At 43.4% G+C, this 20,798-nt stretch overlaps 2 protein-coding genes across 2 annotated transcripts; one reads left to right on the top strand and one right to left on the bottom strand.

Annotated features, from left to right (window-relative positions):
- Positions 1-3,879: 3,879 nt before the first annotated feature.
- lipf (lipase, gastric) lies at positions 3,880-11,796 on the top strand (the record flags this gene model as incomplete). The annotated part of the gene is given in 10 exon segments (XM_034117236.1): positions 3,880-4,013; positions 4,359-4,470; positions 4,761-4,959; positions 7,547-7,656; positions 7,800-7,936; positions 8,275-8,421; positions 8,677-8,748; positions 8,839-8,907; positions 10,973-11,083; positions 11,483-11,796. Coding segments are annotated over 10 exon segments (1,065 nt in total). The 3' UTR covers positions 11,582-11,796.
- Positions 11,797-12,860: 1,064 nt separating this feature from the next.
- LOC117472110 (ankyrin repeat domain-containing protein 22-like) lies at positions 12,861-20,104 on the bottom strand. The gene is given in 7 exon segments (XM_034117237.1): positions 12,861-13,561; positions 13,651-13,749; positions 14,934-15,011; positions 18,148-18,255; positions 18,442-18,507; positions 18,509-18,634; positions 20,069-20,104. Coding segments are annotated over 7 exon segments (591 nt in total). The 5' UTR covers positions 20,090-20,104; the 3' UTR covers positions 12,861-13,468.
- Between the last annotated feature and the right edge of the window lie 694 nt (positions 20,105-20,798).

Genomic DNA, 20,798 nt, shown 5'->3' with positions numbered 1-20,798 from the left:
GAACACACATGGGGACAACCGGCGAGACTTTCACAATAAAAGTCTTTCACATAAATCAGGAAGAAAATCACGGATTATATTTAAACACATTATTAGAAAACATTCAGTCTTTTCTTGTCGGTCTGTTTCACTAATACATAAATAACCTGGTTTCTGATTAAACATCTAATTCCCGTCTCTGTGAGGATCGGGCTTTTATTCTGAAGGGCAGAAACTCGAGTTGGAAACTTTACACTTCTTTATTATAGTTTATTTATTATTTACAGATACATCCCCTTCATGTTTCTGTTTCCGGTCTCTGTTTGATTTGATCTGTTTTTAAACTTTTAGCAGAAACTTTAGTCTGAAAACAAACACCGAGGATCTTTTCATTCGACCAATCACAGAGAGGTACTCCCTCTGACTCCACAGCCGGTCTCTTCCCGCCGTTAGAACCAGGATCAGCTGATCGAGGAGATTCAGAGCATCAAAGAGCTGCCGACAGGTGAGGCTTTTAACCTTTAATATTAATATATATTATTCATGTGTTTGAACCTTTTTGTTAACTCTGTGTGAGCGGAGTGGCAGCTGGTCACGTGGTCATAATGACGTCATTACTGATGTTTCAGGGAGGAAACTGACAGAAAACAGGTTCATAACAGGTCGTAACATCACGTTAATAACAGTCTGGAAACACGTTAAAAACAGACAGAAAACAGGTTAAAAACAGGTCGTAACATCACGTTAATAACAGACGGAAAACAGACAGAAAACAGGTTAAAAACTGACGGAAAACAGGTTAAAAACGGACGGAAAACAGACAGAAAACAGGTTAATAACAGACGGAAAACAGACAGAAAACAAGTTAATAACAGACGGAAAACAGGTTAAAAACGGACGGAAAACAGACAGAAAACAGGTTAATAACAGACGGAAAACAGACAGAAAACAAGTTAATAACAGACGGAAAACAGGTGTTAAAAACTGACGGAAACAGACAGAAAACACGTTAATAACAGACGGAAAACAGACAGAAAACACGTTAATAACGGTCGTAACATCACGTTAATAACAGACAGAAAACAGACAGAAAACACGTTAATAACAGACGAAAAACAGACAGAAAACACGTTAATAACAGACGGAAAACAGACAGAAAACACGTTAATAACAGACGGAAAACAGACAGAAAACACGTTAATAACGGTCGTAACATCACGTTAATAACAGACAGAAAACAGACAGAAAACACGTTAATAACAGGCGGAAAACAGACAGAAAACACGTTAATAACAGGTCGTAACATCACGTTAATAACAGTCAGAAAGCTTCCACGTGTTCTGTGTTAAAGAAGGGTTTAAAACCGACAGAAAACGGATGAAATTGAACTTAGAAAGTGTTTTAAACACCAGGTCAATCTGAGAATGGATTAGAGCAGTCTGCAAACAGAGGAAGAGTTGCAGCACAGGCTTTAACATCTGATAACTGGGTTTAAAGGTCCTGAAGGCCTGCAGACAGAAACCAGGCTGAAAACAGGCTGAAAACGTGTCGTAACGTCAGGGTCAAACAGGAACTGTATCTGAGAACAGAGAGGAGAACAGAGAGGGAACACCATGTCCTGGAAACACATTACATCTTCTTGAAAGAAAGTGAAAACTGTAACACAGAGACCAGCTGATGAGCCTTTGGGAAAAGGAGATTAAAAACAGCCTGAAAACAAGAAAACAGAAATAGAATAATGTGTTTGAAAAGTGTCCGTCAGAAAGCAGGAAGCTGCAGGAGCATTTATATCAGTGAAGGAAACACGTGAAGCCACAACCAAGTCTTTGAATGCATCACCTCCATTGAGGTACTTGTACTTTAGTTGAGTATTTGTATTTGATGCTACTTTATACTTTTACTTTGAAGTATCTGAATCCACCAAATACAAAAGTAAAATGGTCTCACACTCGACCCGTATAAACTGGATAAAGTAATAACCATTATGTGTTCAAATATCCAACGAGTACATTTACTTCTGATACTTGAAGTACATGTACCTGTAACATGTTATCTGCACTCGTACTGTTGGTACTTTAACATTAATGCTCCTCCTTTCTGTACTTCTCAAATCAGTATTTGACTGGTGAAGGAGTATTTTAAGAGCGTAGTATTTGTGTTTTAAAGTAAACCCTGAGGCGCCTCTCAGTCAGATGATGCTCATCTCTTCATCTCAGAATCAATCAACTGCTTTCAGACTTTAAACCTCATTATTTCTGCCTCCTTCACACCCGGTCTGCCGTTCCTCTGTGAAGTCCCTGAACACACCATGAGCTCTCAGAATGCTCTCCTGACTGAGACGAGTAGATCTGCTGCAGGCGGTGCCTTCATGACCCTGACGTGTTTTGATGACCCTGACGTGTTTGATGACCCTGACGTGTTTGATGACCCTGATGTGTTTGATGACCCTGACGTGTTTTGATGACCCCTGACGTGTTTGATGACCTTGACGTGTTTGATGACCCTGATGTGTTTGATGACCTTGATGGTTTGATGACCTTGACGTGTTTGATGAGTCAGACGTGTTTGATGACCCTGACGTGTTTGATCACCCTGACGTGTTTGATGACCCTGACGTGTTTGATGACCCTGACGTGTTTGATCACCCTGACGTGTTTGATGACCCTGACGTGTTTGATGACCCTGACGTGTTTGATGAGTCAGACGTGTTTGATGACCCTGACGGTGTTTGATGAAGTCAGACGTGTTTTGATGACCTGACGTGTTTGATGACCCTGACGTGTTTGATGAGTCAGACGTGTTTGATGACCCTGACGTGTTTGATGACCCTGACGTGTTTGATGACCCTGACGTGTTTGATGACCCTGACGTGTTTGATGAGTCAGACGTGTTTGATGACCCTGACGTGTTTGATGACCCTGACGTGTTTGATGAGTCAGACGTGTTTGATGACCCTGACGTGTTTGATGAGTCAGACGTGTTTGATGAGTCAGACGTGTTTGATGACCCCTTGATGTTTGATGACCCTGACGTGTTGATGAGTCAGACGCGTTTGATGACCCTGACGTGTTTGATGAGTCAGACGTGTTTGATGACCCTGACGTGTTTGATGACCCTGACGTGTTTGATGAGTCAGGCGTGTTTGATGACCCTGACGTGTTTGATGAGTCAGACGTGTTTGATGAGTCAGACGTGTTTGATGACCCTGATGTGTTTGATGAGTCAGACGTGTTTGATGACCCTGAGTGTTTGATGACCCTGACGTGTTTGATGACCCTGACGTGTTTGATGAGTCAGACGTGTTTGATGACCCTGACGTGTTTGATGAGTCAGACGTGTTTGATGAGTCAGACGTGTTTGATGAGTCAGATGAACTCAGGAGCTTCAGAGAAACTCAACAGTTATTTTGAGACTTTTTGAGTTAAAGAAGTCAAAGTTCATGAGGCGTTGTGAAACGAGGAGTTCCTGAGAGACAACCGATATCTGAGGAGCAGAGTCCGATCACTCTGACTCCTCTGACTCCTCTGATATCTGAGGAGCAGAGGAGAGTTAAAGGGTCCTATACTCTCCTGTATGCTGTAGGTTTTAGTGCATGTTAACGGTCTATAAGGGTCGTTTTCTGTTATTCTGTCAAAGCGTCTTTGAGTTTATAGAAAAGCGCCAGAGAAGTATTATTATTATTATTATTATTATTATTATTATTATTATTATTATTATTATTATTATTATTATTATTATTATAACAAGGGCCAAAATCCCTGTCAGAATTATATATTCCAGAGCGTACTGAGGTAAAGACTGACTGACCACCAGACTAAAGTTTCGTGTGTGTGTGTGTGTGTGTGTGTGTGTGTGTGTGTGTGTGTGTGTGTGTGTGTGTGTGTGTGTGTCAGATGATGCTGGGTGTGTGTGTGTGTGTGTTGGCGCTCTCTGGTCTCGTGCACAGCGGACAGTCTCCTCACAGACTTCATGACGTGCAGCGGCGTTCAGATGACCCACGGCCCGGGCTGGACCCTGAAGTGCACATGAACATCGTGAGTTTACCTGTTTATAACCTGTACTGTCTAACGTCTGAACACAGAGCTTTCTGGTTAGTATTCCTACTCATTCTAAGTCCTGTTAATCTCTCTGGAAACAATCATCACATTCTGCTCCCTCAAGTCATCTGGACTGAGAGAGATTTTCAAAATAAAAGCTGAACTCTGTTCCCACTGAGAGTAAATAATCATGGCTCACATGTTTGACCCTTGCTCTACCTGTCAGTCAGAACTCAGGGTAAATATAGCCCTGAGTTCTGCCTGATACATAACATAAAGAGGAAGTGAGAAGTCTTCAAGTGTGTGTGTGTGTGTGTGTGTGTGTGTGTGTGTGTGTGTCAGTCTGAGATCATCAGGTACTGGGGTTACCCTGCAGAGGAGCACGAGGTCCAGACGGAGGACGGGTACATCCTGACCGTCAACAGAATCCCAGCGGGCCTCAAACGCACCGCAGGTACACACAAACACACACACACACACACAACACACACACACACACACACACACACACACACACACACACACACACACACACACACACACACACACACACACACACACCACACACACACGTGTGCAAATAATTATAACAAATATAATTAATAAAAAGAAGACATACAGAATTAAAGAAAATAAATAATAAATGTAGAAATAATAATAAAAACAATACAATAATATAATAAACCCCTGCATGTTAATGAAAGATAAATGAATATTGAATCAGTAGCATTGCCCCCCCTGCAGGCGGGGGCCCGGCGGTGTTCCTGCAGCATGGCCTGCTGGCTGCAGGCAGTAATTGGATAACAAACCTCCCAAACTCCAGCCTGGGGTTCGTCCTCGCCGACGCCGGGTACGACGTGTGGATCGGGAACAGCCGAGGAAACACCTGGTCCAGAAAGCACCTGACGCTGAGCCCCGAGAGCGACGCCTTCTGGAGCTTCAGGTGCGCCTTTTACAGTGGTCCCTGAACGCACCACGCTAGTTTTAGGTTATTGAACGCCCCACACTAAAAGTCAAAGTCAAAGTCAGCTTTATTGTCAATAATTCTACATGTTGTACATCCAGAAAATACCGAAATATCGTTTCCCGCCAGTCCTACAGTGTGACATATATACATCAAACAAAAAACAAAAAGGGCCTAGATAACCGGGGTATACAGTTTAAAATGTTAAAATATAGTTTTAGTTTGTTTTAGTTCTTGAACGCCCCACGCTAGTTTTAGTTCTTGAACGCCCCACGCTAGTTTTAGTTATTGAACGCCCCACGCTAGTTTTAGTTATTGAACGCCCCACGCTAGTTTATAGTTCTTGAACGCCCCACGCTAGTTTTAGTTCTTGAACGCCCCACGGCTAGTTTTAGTTCTTGAACGCCCCACGCTAGTTTTAGTTCTTGAACGCCCCACGCTAGTTTTAGTTCTTGAACGCCCCACGCTAGTTTTAGTTCTTGAACGCCCCACGCTAGTTTTAGTTCTTGAACGCCCACGCTAGTTTTAGTTCTTGAACGCCCCACGCTAGTTTTAGTTCTTGAACGCCCCATGCTAGTTTTAGTTCTTGAACGCCCCTCATGTAAACACCATCATGCCATTTCCACTGATCATAATTCCATTGTTGAGGTCTACTAGAATAGATTTATATTGTGCATCTCTCCAAACTCACATTGGTTTCTCATACAGCATCTCTCCAAACTCACATTGGTTTCTCATACAGCATCTCTCCAAACTCACATTGGTTTCTCATACAGCATCTCTCCAAACTCACATTGGTTTCTCATACAGCATCTCTCCAAACTCACATTGGTTTCTCAAACAGCATCTCTCCAAACTCACATTGGTTTCTCAAACACCATCTCTGTAAACTACGTGTATTCACTGAATTTCACTCTCTGCCTTTAACGGCTCGTTGTAGCTCCAATAGCTCCAGCCCCCACCCTCCCTGTGAGCACAGTGTGCTCTGATTGGTCGGGACGTTGTGAATCGCGCTGAGCTCCGTGGAGGTGTTGTTTCCTTGTTAGCATACACAGCCAAACACAGTCAAACTCATCCTGAGCACACACAAAGTCACAGCCGAAGTAAAAACAATAAGTGTGGCTTGATATTGAGTAAGAAAAAGGTTGATAAACGCTGTGAGAATGGGTCTGCAGAGAGAATGGGTCTGCAGAGAGAATGGGTCTGCAGAGAGAATGGGTCTGCAGAGAGAATGGGTCTGCGGAGAGAATGGGTCTGCGGAGAGAATGGGTCTGCGGAGAGAATGGGTCTGCGGAGAGAATGGGTCTGCGGAGAGAATGGGTCTGCAGAGAGAATGGGTCTGCAGAGAGAAAGGGTCTGCAGAGAGAATGGGTCTGCAGAGAGAATGGGTCTGCAGAGAGAATGGGTCTGCAAAGAGAATGGGTCTGCAGAGAGAATGGGTCTGCAGAGAGAATGGGTCTGCGGAGAGAATGGGTCTGCGGAGAGAATGGGTCTGCGGAGAGAATGGGTCTGCGGAGAGAATGGGTCTGCGGAGAGAATGGGTCTGCGGAGAGAATGGGTCTGCGGAGAGAATGGGTCTGCAGAGAGAATGGGTCCTGCAGAGAGAAAGGGTCTGCAGAGAGAATGGGTCTGCAGAGAGAATGGGTCTGCAGAGAGAATGGGTCTGCAAAGAGAATGGGTCTGCAGAGAGCATGGGTCTGCAGAGAGAATGGGTCTGCAGAAAGAATGGGTCTGCAGAGAGAATGGGTCTGCAGAGAGAATGGGTCTGCGGAGAGAATGGGTCTGCAGAGAGAATGGGTCTGCGGAGAGAATGGGTCTGCAGAGAGAATGGGTCTGCGGAGAGAATGGGTCTGCAGAGAGAATGGGTCTGCAGAGAGAATGGGTCTGCAGAGAGAATGGGTCTGCAGAGAGAATGGGTCTGCGGAGAGAATGGGTCTGCAGAGAGAATCCAACTGTCTGTTATCAGCCTGCAGCCAGGGAGGAGAAATCAGCTGCCTGCTCCCTGCACACAGATGTGTGTGTGAGGAAGTCCGTGGATTGGTCAATTTGGACCAATCAGCGGGGGCTTAACGTAACGGCTCCGCGGACGTAACGTAACGGCTCCACGGATTGGTCCATTTGGTTCCGGGTACCGCATGACCGTATCGCGTCATAGCTCTGGGCGTGGCTACTGGCCATCCCTACGTCACGATACCCAGGAAAGAACATGAGAAATCTCCAACGAGGCGTTTTGGGGAGGTCTTCTCTGTGTTAGAGTTTTACTCCCTACAGGGTGTACTTTGAGGGTTTTGACTCTGCACACCGTTTACATTCATAAAAACCTTCATAACACAAGGGGACGGGTAATAACCGGGAAAGCATGACATGGGACCTTTAAGAACAAATATAAAACAGAGCAGGACTAAATTAATCTGTGGATTTGGTTTAGTGAACTATGAAACTATGACGTTTTAAAATCTATGTGTGTGTGTGTGTGTGTGTGTGTGTGTGTGTGTGTGTGTGTGTGTGTGTGTGTGTGTGTGTGTGTGTGTGTGTGTGTGTGTGTGTGGTGTGTGTGTGTGAGTAGTTATGATGAGTTGGCTCTGAAGGACCTCCCTGCCGTGGTGAACCACATCCTGAAGGTGACGGGTCAGGAGCAGATTTACTACATCGGACACTCTCAGGGAACCACCATCGGTAACACACGCACGCACACACACACGCACGCACGCACGCACACACACACACACACACACACACACACACACACACACACACACACACACACTTGTTAATGAGCTTCCACACCTGACTCCGCCTCTCTGTCTCTGATTTCCCAGCATTCATAGCGTTCTCCGCACTGCCCGAGCTGGCCAATAAGATCAAGATGTTCATCGGTCTAGCTCCCGTAGCGACCGTCTCCTTCGCCTCCAGCCCGATGGCCAAACTCTCCATCATGCCCGACTTCTTCATCTGGGTACGAGATGCTAACGAGACGCTAACGAGATGCTATCAGATTACCTGCTAACTAAACTAATATCATAGATTAAAAAAGCTAAAACCTAAAAAGCGAATTACTTGTGACCTGCTAACCAGATGCTAACCAGATGCTAACCAGATGCTAACCAGATGCTAACCAGATGCTATCAGATAACCTGCTAACAAGCTAATATCACAGATTAAAAAAAGCTAAATCTAAAAAGCTAATTACACGTGACCTGCTAATGACTTCATATCACAGGATTGTTACCAAGCTATTAGTTATATTTTTCCTCAGTTCAGATGTTAATTGGTTAATTGATTTCCTGTCCCCAGGATCTGTTTGGTAGGCAGGACTTTCTGCCTCAGAGTCACATGATCGAGTGGTTTGCAGAACACATTTGTGCGGATCAGCCTCTCAGCAAGCTGTGCGGAAACATCTTCTTCATCCTCTGTGGCTTCGACGAGAAGAACCTCAACATAGTGCGTAACAACAACAACAACAACAACAAACAACGTTATTTAATTGCTCTTTTTACTGAACTGTTAGTGTACACTTTTATTTTTATGCTGCTGTGTTTATTGTATTTTTGTAATTCTGTCAACTATTTCTTTCGCGATAAATAAAGTCCTTTCTTATCTTATCTTATATTTAGATTGTCGTACGTTAAAATAAAAACCACCACTAGGGGGCGGGGTTATCATTTGAGTTTTGAAATATCTGTTTTTTGTTTCCAGTCTCGGACGCCGGTCTACACTGAACACTGTCCTGCCGGGACCTCGGTCATGAACATGGTCCACTGGGCCCAGGTAACACACACACACCTGTCTTCATGTACTTGTGGGGACCCTGATGTACATGATTCATTACCGGGACCCTAAACACCTCGTTGATTTCAGGCGGTTCACGGAGGGAAACTGATGGCCTTCAACTTTGGAGCCAGAGGGAACATGAAACACTACAACCAGGTGAGACTCTGCAACACCTGAGAGTCTCTTTCAGTTCAGTCATCAGTTTTTATACTTTAAATCTTTCTTAGTTTTGTTTGGCTCCTCAGAACTCAGGTTGCATGTCTGAAACTAGTTTCAAAACAACAACAAAAGAAAACTGACAATGTTTAAGATAATGACGTGAAAACACATCAACTGATGCAACTCAGCAAAGGTGTAACACCAAAACAACACTTACTGATATATTTGTGTAGTAATAATATATACTGGGTTTTTAAAATGTCTCAACAAATCTGTGTCTTGCCTAAGTATATATTTATATTTCTTCTTAATTTTCTTAAATTACAATATTGGTTTGGTAATAATATTATTAACATTTTATTACATGGCTTAGTTGATTCTCAATTCAGAACATGTGACACGTTGTTAATCCAGAACAGACAGACCGCTGTCAAGGACTTATTGACCGTTGTTAAGGACGCTCACATCTGCAGAAAGAAGTCCGGTCGATTTAACTGTTTACAGTTTGGCTGAAAAGCAAACTGCATGCTGCTTGCTTTTCTAACTGACAAGACAAGAGCGACAAGGAAACAGCGGAGAAGTAACGGGGCAGAAACCCTCCTCCGCAGCGGTCCAGACATAGACATCAAACAGCAACACATATTCAGTGTGCAGTTCCTTTGGCATGAGGGCAGGGATATCTAGATCCTTCCAAAGGTCTGACATCATGAGTTGTGCTACTTTTAAAGCAAGCAACCATGTTTTCAAATCTGTAATCAAAAAGCTCCTCAAAAACGCTATCGAAGCAGTTCCTGCTGTTGCTACGTAGTTCAAACGGTAACAACGGACTATTTTTCTTAGGGGATCAAGAAAGAGAAAGGAAATGAGGTTAAAAGGCGGAGCGCTGGACGTCAGATAAATCCCCAGAAGAAGACAGAGAGGAAGTGAACATTAACAGGAACACGGTATGAGCTCTGCAGAGTTTAAGGACTTGTTACGGACCGTCCACACAGCAGCGTTAAAAAAAAATCTTGGAACGCTTCTGCCCATTCACTTTGAATGGGGTGACGTCACTTTCCCTTACTTTTCGCCGAAATGCATTGTGGGAAGCAGAGCGGAGATTTTCAGGATTTTCAGGATTCAAAGTTGAGCAATGTTCAACTTTTGAAGCTGAGTGTGGAAGCGTCAGCCAATCAAATCCCGTTTATGCAAATCTGACAGTACAAGCTCTAGCCAATCAAACGGCGTGTAAGCTGGGAGAGACATACCACAGGTCATTTCCTCATATTCCAAAACATGGAGGAGAAATGAGCGGTAGGGAATCACCCGGTGCTTTATGACCAGTCCCTATTTACCTACCGGGATACAAACCGGAGGAGCCAGGCATGGAGGGAGGTGGCAGAGACAGTGGTAGGTTCTCGCCTGTTTGGGGAGTTTATATCCAGTTTACTTCGGGCTTTTTTGCTTCGTATGTCGGGGGCGGGAGATTCATGTGATTGGTTGTTGGTGCCTTGCTCGCAAAAAATCCCCAAGCTTCAGATACGCCCACCTCCAAGATTTTTTTTAACGCTGCTGTGGAGACGCTCCGTTAGTGGATCAGAAACTGTGAACAGAGTTGGACGGTGCTGCCGTAAAGTTGTTTGTTGTCGCAGTTCCAGCCGTTGGTGCGCCGTGGAACGGAGTTATTTTTTCTTAGCGGAAGAAATACGATCATTTTTAAATCATTTCAATTAATATTGGGAGTCGATTCCTTAGTTTTGTTTAGTATCTGTAATAAGTGGGATAGTGTGCAGCGAGGCGGTTATGGGGAAAAGAGCACCCGACAGGCTGATCAGGGAGCCTGACGCGAGGCGGAGGGATCTTGATCAGCAGGAAGGGTGTTCTTTTCCCCATAACAAAGAACATGTGCCTCGCTGCACATTATCCCTTACTTAGTAACTTTAAGAATGGGTTGAATTCATCAGGAAACCAATATGACATGAGAAAGAGCTCCTGACCTGCTGTCCAAGCTCACATTAGACTTTTTAAATGTCTGTAATGTTAAGTGTACTGGAAAGATAAAAACAACACTTCCTGTCCTCAGTCCACTCCCCCTCAGTACAAGGTCCAGGACATGAAGGTTCCCACCGCGCTGTTTTCAGGGGGACACGATACGCTGGCGGACCCCAAAGACGTGGCTGTCCTCCTCACTCAGGTCCGACTCTCTCTCCTTCACAATGAAACCTTTAAACCAGGAAAACAATAAAGAGCAGAATAAAACTCCATCATTGTTAACCTTGTTATTCTGAAAGGGTTTCGATATTAAACATTTATTTATTATCTTATTTATATATTGCACGTCACTGTACATTTACATTTATATTCAATCTAATATGTAATATTCCATTCCTCTCATACTTCATTATATATAATATCCTGCTTCATATTCTGTTACTGCACATCTGGAATTCAACATTTTATTTCTATGGAGATGTTTACATTTTGGATTGTTTATTGCTTTTAATTGTTATCGTACAATGCCAAAAGCTTCCCAAATTGGGATCAATAAAGTACTTCTGATCTTATCTTCTGATCTCCTCACGGCGTCCTGCAGGTATCGAACCTGGTGTTCCATAAGCACATCGAGCACTGGGACCATCTGGACTTCATTTGGGGTCTGGATGCTCCGGAGCAGATGTTCCCGTCCTCCTGAAGCTGCTGCAGGCAGGACCGCCACTAGAGGGGTCGGCCACACCGTGTGTGAGGGCCTGTTCACGTCTGCAGCACAGCGTGGGGACCGCTGGACTTTACACCAGCAGCAGGACCTCTAAAGGTTTCAATGAGGAAAGTGTGTGTTGTGTAGTATGTGTGTGTGTGAGCGTGTGTGTGTGTGTGTGTGTTGTGTCTGTGTGTGTGTCTGTGTGTGTTGCTCTGATGTGAGCGTGTGTGGGGGTGTGTGTCTGTGTGTGTGTCTGTGTGTGTCTGTGTGAGCGTGTTGTGTTGTTGTCTGTGTGTGTGGTGTCTGTGTGTGTGTCTGTGTGTGTGTAGCTGTGTGTGTGGTCTGTGTGAGCGTGTGTGTGTGTGTCTGTGTGTCGCGTGTGGTGTGTGTGTTCTGTGTGTGTGTATGTGTGAGTGTGTGTGTGTGTTGTGTGTGTGGTGTGTGTGTGTTGTGTGGCTGTGTGTGAGTGTGTGTGTGTGTTGTGTTGTCTGTGTGTGAGTGTGTGTGTGTGTGTGTGTGTGTGTGTGTGTCTGTGTGTGAGTGTGTCTGTCTGTGGTCTGTGTGTGTGTGTTTAAGCAGGGCTCTACCTATAGACCTTTTTTAACATGTTTTAATCTGTTGTAATCTTTGAGACGAGTCGGTCGGTCTATAAAATTCAGAAAGGGTTAAATCTGAACATGATGGGATATTGATTCAATTATCAGAACAATAGGTTTGAATGTATAACTGAAAATGAACTGTGACCTCTGATAATTAACCCAGCCAACAATATAACTAATCCATATCTGCATCAGCTCTTACGTTACCGCATGAATAATAATCACTTTTTATAAAGTATAAAAGCACATTTAGCTTTTATACTCAACGCTTTCTAACATGCAGTATTAGTGGTTAAAGAAAGACGTTCCCATCAGCCCGCACTGTGTTCTATGTTTACTGCTCGTTAGCACGTTAGCTTGCTGTTAGCATGCAGTCAGTGTTCACCTGTTGAAACACCTGGACTGTTACCTCAGAAAACATCTGTATACCTCTTTAAAGTGTCTCTGTCTGAGCAGCAGGAAGTCACATGTTCATGTTATCCTTTCATTCAACCTGTGTGCTGCCTCACTTCTGGTCCAATACACAACTCCTATCCTGCTGTCAATCAGGAGGAACCACAGCATCCAATCAGGAGCCTTGTGGGGGCGGGGCTTCACTTTTACCGTCTTTTTATTGTAATTTCTGACATTTTCTAATCTGTGAAATGTGAACAATAATAAATCATAACACAACACACTCTTTACACGTTTTATTTAATTATTTAAGAGAATTTGAAATGTATAAATTGATCTGTATGTTACATCTTATCTACAAACAGATTTAAGAACAAATGACTTCACTTCTAAAAGGATCATCTTTTTTCTCAAAGCAATGATAAACCTGTGCATTTTCCGTTTCTCTGGAACCCATCGTCGATGTTGATGATTGACATCTCTTTTGAACCAGCCAATAGAATCGAGGGGAAGTCCCTCAAATCCATCCAAACATGACCCATTGGTGAATAGAGTGATGCGTAGCCAGAATGCTCTCACGCGCTGGATCATCAGAGATCATTTCAAAGTGACCTTCAGCAGCTTTCTATGCGTTTCATTGAACACGACTTTTGATCAGAAACAGCTGTTTTCCGTAGAGCTACGTTGTGTGTTGTCTTATCTCGCCTTCGCTGCCGTGATTCAGACGCTCGGCGTTAGAGTTGTGTTTCGTTCAGCTACAAATGGTTCATATCGTCAGGTAGCTGAGTGTCTTCCCGTTAAGTGGGTATGACACATTCATAGGTTGTTAAATGTTAAGAAGTGTTAAGTTGTGTTTTCCCGGGCGGGGGGCGGGGCATGGGGGTTAGGGTTAGTGAGTAGTAGTTAGCGCTCCTTCTTCAGCAAGTTCACGATCCTCCTGAACTTCAGTCTGCTGGAGACGTCCAGCGCGGGTTTCTCCGTCCTGCAGGAGAGGGAGGAGGAGGAGGAGGAGGAAGGTGGTCAGTTTGCAGGGAGCTGAGGGTTTGTGTCGTGGTGCGTTCACGGACCTACGTTGTTCTGGATGTTGGTGTCAGCGTGTCTCTCCAGCAGCAGAGGAACCAGGATCTGACTCTTCCTCAGACAGACGTAATGCAGGGCCGTGTTCCCCTTCTGCACACACACACACACACACACACACACACACACACACACACACACACACACAACACACACACACACACACACACACACACACACACACAACACACACACACACACACACACACACACACCACACACACCACACACACACACACACACACACACACACACACACACCACACACACACACACACACACACACACACACACATTTAAAATATATATTGTGAAGGGATTCTGATATACTATAACTACTGTATATAAATATATAAAATAAAATAAATTAACAGCCAAAACATGTAATTGTTCTCTAACGTTGTGATTCCAGAGAAACTCCTAAATATGAATAATGTTAATTTAACGTTTTGATCAGAAAGCGTTCCTGTTCCTCGCCGAGCGTCTCTGTCTCGACTCGTCGGGTTTTGTAGGAAATGAAAGAATGTGAATGATTCAGATCAGGGCGTGGGAACGTGAGAGGAAACAGATCCTAACTGCAGATCAGATGAGACGAGATCATTCAGTCTGAACATGAAGCACTTTCTGTTCTCACTGACATCAGGACGCACCTGATTAGCATCTGTAGCATCGGGAGCTAACATTAGCATCTGTAGCATCGGGAGCTAACATCACATTCAAACAGTTTATAAACTTCACAGAAACATGTCTGATTTATTTCTGTGTGAAACATGTAGAAACCAGAGTTAGCATGAGGTCATTCATACAGAGGTCTAATGATGCTAAGCTAACTGGTGATATCTCACTTTGTCAAATGCTACTAGCATCATGTTTCAGAATGTGAGTTTGTTGTTATTTATATCAAATCACTATAAAACATGATTTATCAAGTTTCAGTTCAGATACGTCGACCGAAATGAACCTGTCAGGTATTAGCATGCTAACGTTAGCTTTTTCAGTTAGCATGCTAACGTTAGCTTTGTCAGTTAGCATGCTAACGTTAGCTTTGTCAGTTAGCCACACAACAGTATTTTATACATTTAGTCACTGTAAACAAAAACAAATATGTTGCGAAAAATAACCTCGACATGAAAACACAGTAATAGTTAATATTAGTAAACACACATGTTAGCACGAGGCTACATCTGTTACGACGACATGTTACGCATGGGGGACCAATGTAAAAGTAGGTTAGCAAAATGCTACTTTCGTTAGCACGTTTTCCAATGTTCACTCACGTAGTCGACAGCATCAATGTTGACGTCGCTGCTCAGTACCGCCTCCATCAGAGACACACTCTTCCTCTGCTTCTGCAACTACACACACACACGCACACACACACACACACACACACACACACACCACACACACACACACACACACACACACACACACACACCACACACACACACACACACACACACACACACACACACCACACACACACACACACACACACACACACACACACACACACACACACACACACACACACACATATATACATATATAAATACTATGTATATGTATATTTGTGTGTGTCTGTACACAAACTTGCTCGGATCTGTCATTAGCCCGCATGGTTTTCATACCACTGCTACGCTGACGACACCCATTCATTCTGTCCTTTCCCCGCTCAGAGACCCAGGTCGTCGCACGCATCTCTGCTTGTCTAGCAGACATCTCTCAGTGGATGTCTGCTCACCACCTCAAGCTCAACCTTGACAAGACTGAACTGCTTTTCCTTCAGGGAAAAGATTGTCCCACTCTTGATCTAACAATCAACATCGGCCCCTCTGTTGTTTCCCCGACTCAGACTGCAAGGAATCTGGGTGTGACCCTAGATAACAACCTGTCCTTCACTGCAAACATCGCTGCTACAACCCGCTGCTGCAGATACACTCTTTCCAACATCAGGAGGATACGTCCCCTCCTGACCCAGAAAGCAGGTTCTGGTCCAGGCTCTCGTCATCTCACGCCTAGACTACTGCAACTCCCTCCTGGCTGGTCTACCTGCATGTGCCATCCCACCTCTGCAGCTCATCCAGAATGCAGCGGCTCGTCTGGTCTTCAACCTTCCTAAATGTTCCCACACCACACCGCTCCTCCGCTCCCTTCACTGGCTTCCAGTAACTGCTAGAATCCACTTCAAGACACTGGTACTTGCGTACCATGCTGTGAATGGATCTGGCCCTTCCTACATCCAGGACATGGTTAAACCATACACCCCAGCACGTGCACTCCGCTCTGCATCAGCCAAACGGCTCGCTGCACCCGCACTGCGAGGGGGACCCAAGTTCCCATCAGCAGAAACACGTGGGTTTGATATCCTGGCTCCAACATGGTGGAATGAGCTCCCCATTGACATCAGGACAGCAGAAAGCTTACACATCTTCCAGAGCAGACTGAAGACTCATCTCTTTAGACTCCACTTTGAGCAATACAATTACTAACAAAGCACTTATATACTAACAAAGCACTTATATACTAACAAAGCACTTATATACTAACAAAGCACTTATATACTAACAAAGCACTTATATACTAACAAAGCACTCGTATACTAACAAAGCACTCGTATACTAACAAAGCACTCGTATACTAACAAAGCACTTATATACTAACAAAGGACTTATATACTAACAAAGCACTTATATACTAACAAAGCACTCGTATACTAACAAAGCACTCGTATACTAACAAAGCACTCGTATACTAACAAAGCACTCGTATACTAACAAAGCACTCGTATACTAACAAAGGACTCGTATACTAACAAAGCACTCGTATACTAACAAAGCACTTATATACTAACAAAGCACTCGTATACTAACAAAGCACTCGTATACTAACAAAGCACTTATATACTAACAAAGGACTTATATACTAACAAAGCACTTATATACTAACAAAGCACTTATATACTATCAAAGCACTTGTATACTAACAAAGCACTTATCTAAAGCTAGTTGAGTAGCACTTGAAATGTTTTGGCTCTATGAAACCTGATGTACTTATATGATTCTGTTTTCTTCTAGTTTGTATCTTGTTGGTCGAATGCACTTATTGTAAGTCGCTTTGGAGAAAAGCGTCTAACAGGTGACATGAGATGTGATGTGATGTGATGTGATGTGATGTGATGTGATGTGATGTGATGTGATGTGATGTGATGTATGTGATGTGATGTGATGTGATGTGATGTGATGTGATGTGATGTGATGTGATGTGATGTATGTCATGAGATGTGATGTGATGTGATGTGATGTGATGTAATGTGATGTGATGTATGTCATGAGATGTGATGTGATGTGATGTATGTCATGAGATGTGATGTGATGTGATGTGATGTGATGTGATGTGATGTGATGTATGTCATGAGATGTGATGTAATGTGATGTATGTCATGAGGTGTGATGTGATGTGATGTGATGTGATGTGATGTAATGTGATGTGATGTGATGTGTGTGTGTGTGTGTGTGAGTGTGTTGTTGTTGTGATGTGTGATGTGATGTGATGTGATGTAATGTGATGTGATGTGATGTGATGTGATGTGATGTGATGTAATGTGATGTGATGTGATGTGATGTCATGAGATGTGATGTGATGTGATGTGATGTCATGAGATGTGATGTGATGTCATGAGATGTGATGTAATGTGATGTATGTCATGAGATGTGATGTGATGTGATGTCATGAGATGTGATGTGATGTCATGTGATGTGATGTGATGTCATGAGATGTGATGTGATGTGATGTCATGTGATGTGATGTGATGTAATGTGATGTATGTCATGAGATGTGATGTGATGTGATGTGATGTATGTCATGAGATGTGATGTGATGTATGTCATGAGATGTGATGTGATGTGATGTGATGTATGTCATGAGATGTGATGTGATGTGATGTATGTCATGAGATGTGATGTGATGTGATGTGATGTGATGTCATGAGATGTGATGTGATGTCATGAGATGTGATGTAATGTGATGTATGTCATGAGATGTGATGTGATGTGATGTCATGAGATGTGATGTGATGTGATGTCATGTGATGTGATGTGATGTCATGAGATGTGATGTGATGTGATGTGATGTGATGTGATGTAATGTGATGTATGTCATGAGATGTGATGTGATGTGATGTGATGTAATGTGATGTGATGTGATGTGATGTAATGTGATGTATGTCATGAGATGTGATGAGATGTGATGTGATGTGATGTAATGTGATGTATGTCATGAGATGTGATGTGATGTGATGTGATGTGATGTGATGTGATGTATGTCATGAGATGTGATGTGATGTGATGTATGTCATGAGATGTGATGTGATGTGATGTAATGAGATGTGATGTGATGTGATGTGATGTAATGAGATGTGATGTGATGTGATGTGATGTGATGTGATTACATGAGATGTGATGTGATGTGATGTGATGTGATGTGATGTACCAGGAGGAAGTATCCGAGCAGCAGGATGGGCATCAGGATGGCGATCAGCAGGTAATCGATCAGAGAGAACGTCCTCTTGGAGACGTAATGAAGACAAGTCCTCTGTTTCTGAGACACACACACACACACACACACACACACACACACACACCTTACATCAACGATAATACTGATATATGTTTATATCAATATGAACTAAAACATCCCATAATAGCCTCATCAGTGTTACTCCTTTAAATATATACTTATCTTTATATACACAGTTTAAATGATGACATCATCAGCCGGACTCACCTGATTGGTCAGCTGGGCGTCCGCCCCGTTGTCGAGCAGATACTCCACGACCCTCAGGTTGCCGCGGGCGACAGGCTGCGATGAGGGGCGTGTCTCCGCTGATTGGCTCCTGGACGTTGAGCTGGGCGGAGTCATCTCTGAGAGCCGAGTAGAGGCGCTGCACGTCTCCAGAGGACGCCCATCGGCACGCAGGCTTCAACACATTATTATATATTATTATATTATATATTATCATATTACTGTGAGGAGCCAACCCTTTCATTACATTCATCTCAGGAGAACATGACATCACTCCGTTTGCTTCACAGTGACCTCACGAAGGAACACTCATGCTCCTATTGGCTAGCACTCCAACACATTGTAACCTAATCTAACCACCTGAGGGCACCACGTGTTGTTGGCGCCACACTATCTACACACACTTTGTATGGAGACACACACACACACACTTTGCATGGACACACACACACACACACACACTTTGCATGGACACACACACACACACACACACACACACACACACACACACACACACACACACACACACACACACACACACACACACACACACACACACACACACACACACACACACACACACACACACACACACACACACACAGCAGTAAACCAGTTGGACCCGTTCTGTTCTCTAACAGAAGCACTTGTTGCTCGATTCTGCAGAGAGTTATTTTAATCTGAAGCAGATGTCTCCAGATGTCTCCAGATGTCTCCAGGTGTCTCCAGATGTCTCTGCAGACTCCTCACATTGTGTTTGTGATCAGGTCCAGCTGCTGTCTGTCTGATGGTTATAAAACTGATCCAGGATCTGAAAGGATCTGCTGATGCAACCTCTCCTCTGATAAACATAATATATGATATAATGATCTGCATGGCACGAGATGAAAAGTCAAGATCTCCTGATAACTCAGAGTAGACCCTCTGTTGGGTGGACTAGCTTTTGATATCAAATAAACATATTTATTAAAATATTATTGTTTTAGACATATATGTTTTTTTATCAATATTTCAGTAGAAATGATTTAATACCATTCATTTGATACTTTATCAATCAAACAATTGTCTTTCATTTGTATTTATTTTCTACTTCTGTCTCTTTAGTATTTATTCACTGACGGTTTGTCCCCGTGTCTGTGTGTGTGTGTGTGTGTGGGTGTGTGTGTGTGTGTGTGTGTGTGTGTGTGTGTGTGTGTGTTTGTGTGTGTGTCTGTGTGTGTGTGTGTGTGTGTGTTGTGTGTGTGTGCGTGTGTGTGTGGTGTGGTCTGTGTGTTTGTGTGTGTGTGTGTGGTGTGTGTGTTTGTGTGTGTGTGTGTGTGTGTGTGTGCGTATGTGTGTGTGTGTTGTGTGTGTGTTGTGTTGCGTGTGTGTGTGTGCGTATGTGTGTGTGTGTGTGTGTGTGCTTTGTGTGTGTGTGTTTGTTGTGTGTGCGTATGTGTGTGTGTGTGTGTGTTTGTGTGTGTGCGTGTGTGGGTGCGTGTGTGTCAGCTGTGGACTGATGTCGTCACCAGGTAAACTGTCTCACCTGTCGCCTGAACTGACCGGAAGTTACCTCCGATAAAACGCGGTAAATAAAGTAATAAAAGTGTAATCAAGAGAGTTTCCTCACCTGAGAGTAAACCAGCCCCATGATGTCCGGAACTCTGAGAGCTCACCTGCCGTCACAGAGAACTCACACACTTCCGGTCCAGCGTTTTCAAAATAAAAGTCCACAGGAAGTGAGAGCTCTCTTCCTGTTGTTCACTAAATATATATTTCACTAAATATTGCATTGATTTTACATTATAACTAATACAAAAATAACAATGTTTACAGTAAATATTATATAATACAACTACCAGTGAATTTAATGATTTTATATAATACATGTTTAAATTAGAATCTATATCTTCTGCATTTAATTTAGACCTTATGAATAACTTTAGCACTAAATATGATCTGTCTCTGTTCGCAGTTTCACACCTAACACAGAGGGGGTTTCTCAATGTCGAGGAAGGATGCTTCAGAGCCACTATTTCAAGGATGCTACGTCATCGTGTTGTCTCATTAACATAGAGGGGGTTTCTCAATGTCAAGGAAGGACCGCGGTGAAGTTAGTTTTAGGTTGGATATATCGACGGACATTCGCGGACCCGCCAGCAGCGTCAGTTTCCCGGACCCGCCAGCAGCGTCAGTTTAACGGGGAGATCTTCTCCGCGAAACGAGGCTTTCACTTAGGGACCATCAACAAATGACTTTTACAATTACACAAGAAAAAATATGTTTTTAATAAATCGACAGCTTCTCGATCGTGTGAATGTGAAGCAAATTCACTGTAGAGCATACATTTATTGAACACA

Source organism: Trematomus bernacchii, unplaced genomic scaffold (genome assembly GCF_902827165.1).
Source record: "Trematomus bernacchii unplaced genomic scaffold, fTreBer1.1, whole genome shotgun sequence".
Lineage (NCBI taxonomy): Eukaryota > Metazoa > Chordata > Actinopteri > Perciformes > Nototheniidae > Trematomus > Trematomus bernacchii.
This window is presented reverse-complemented; position numbering and strand designations above follow the sequence as displayed.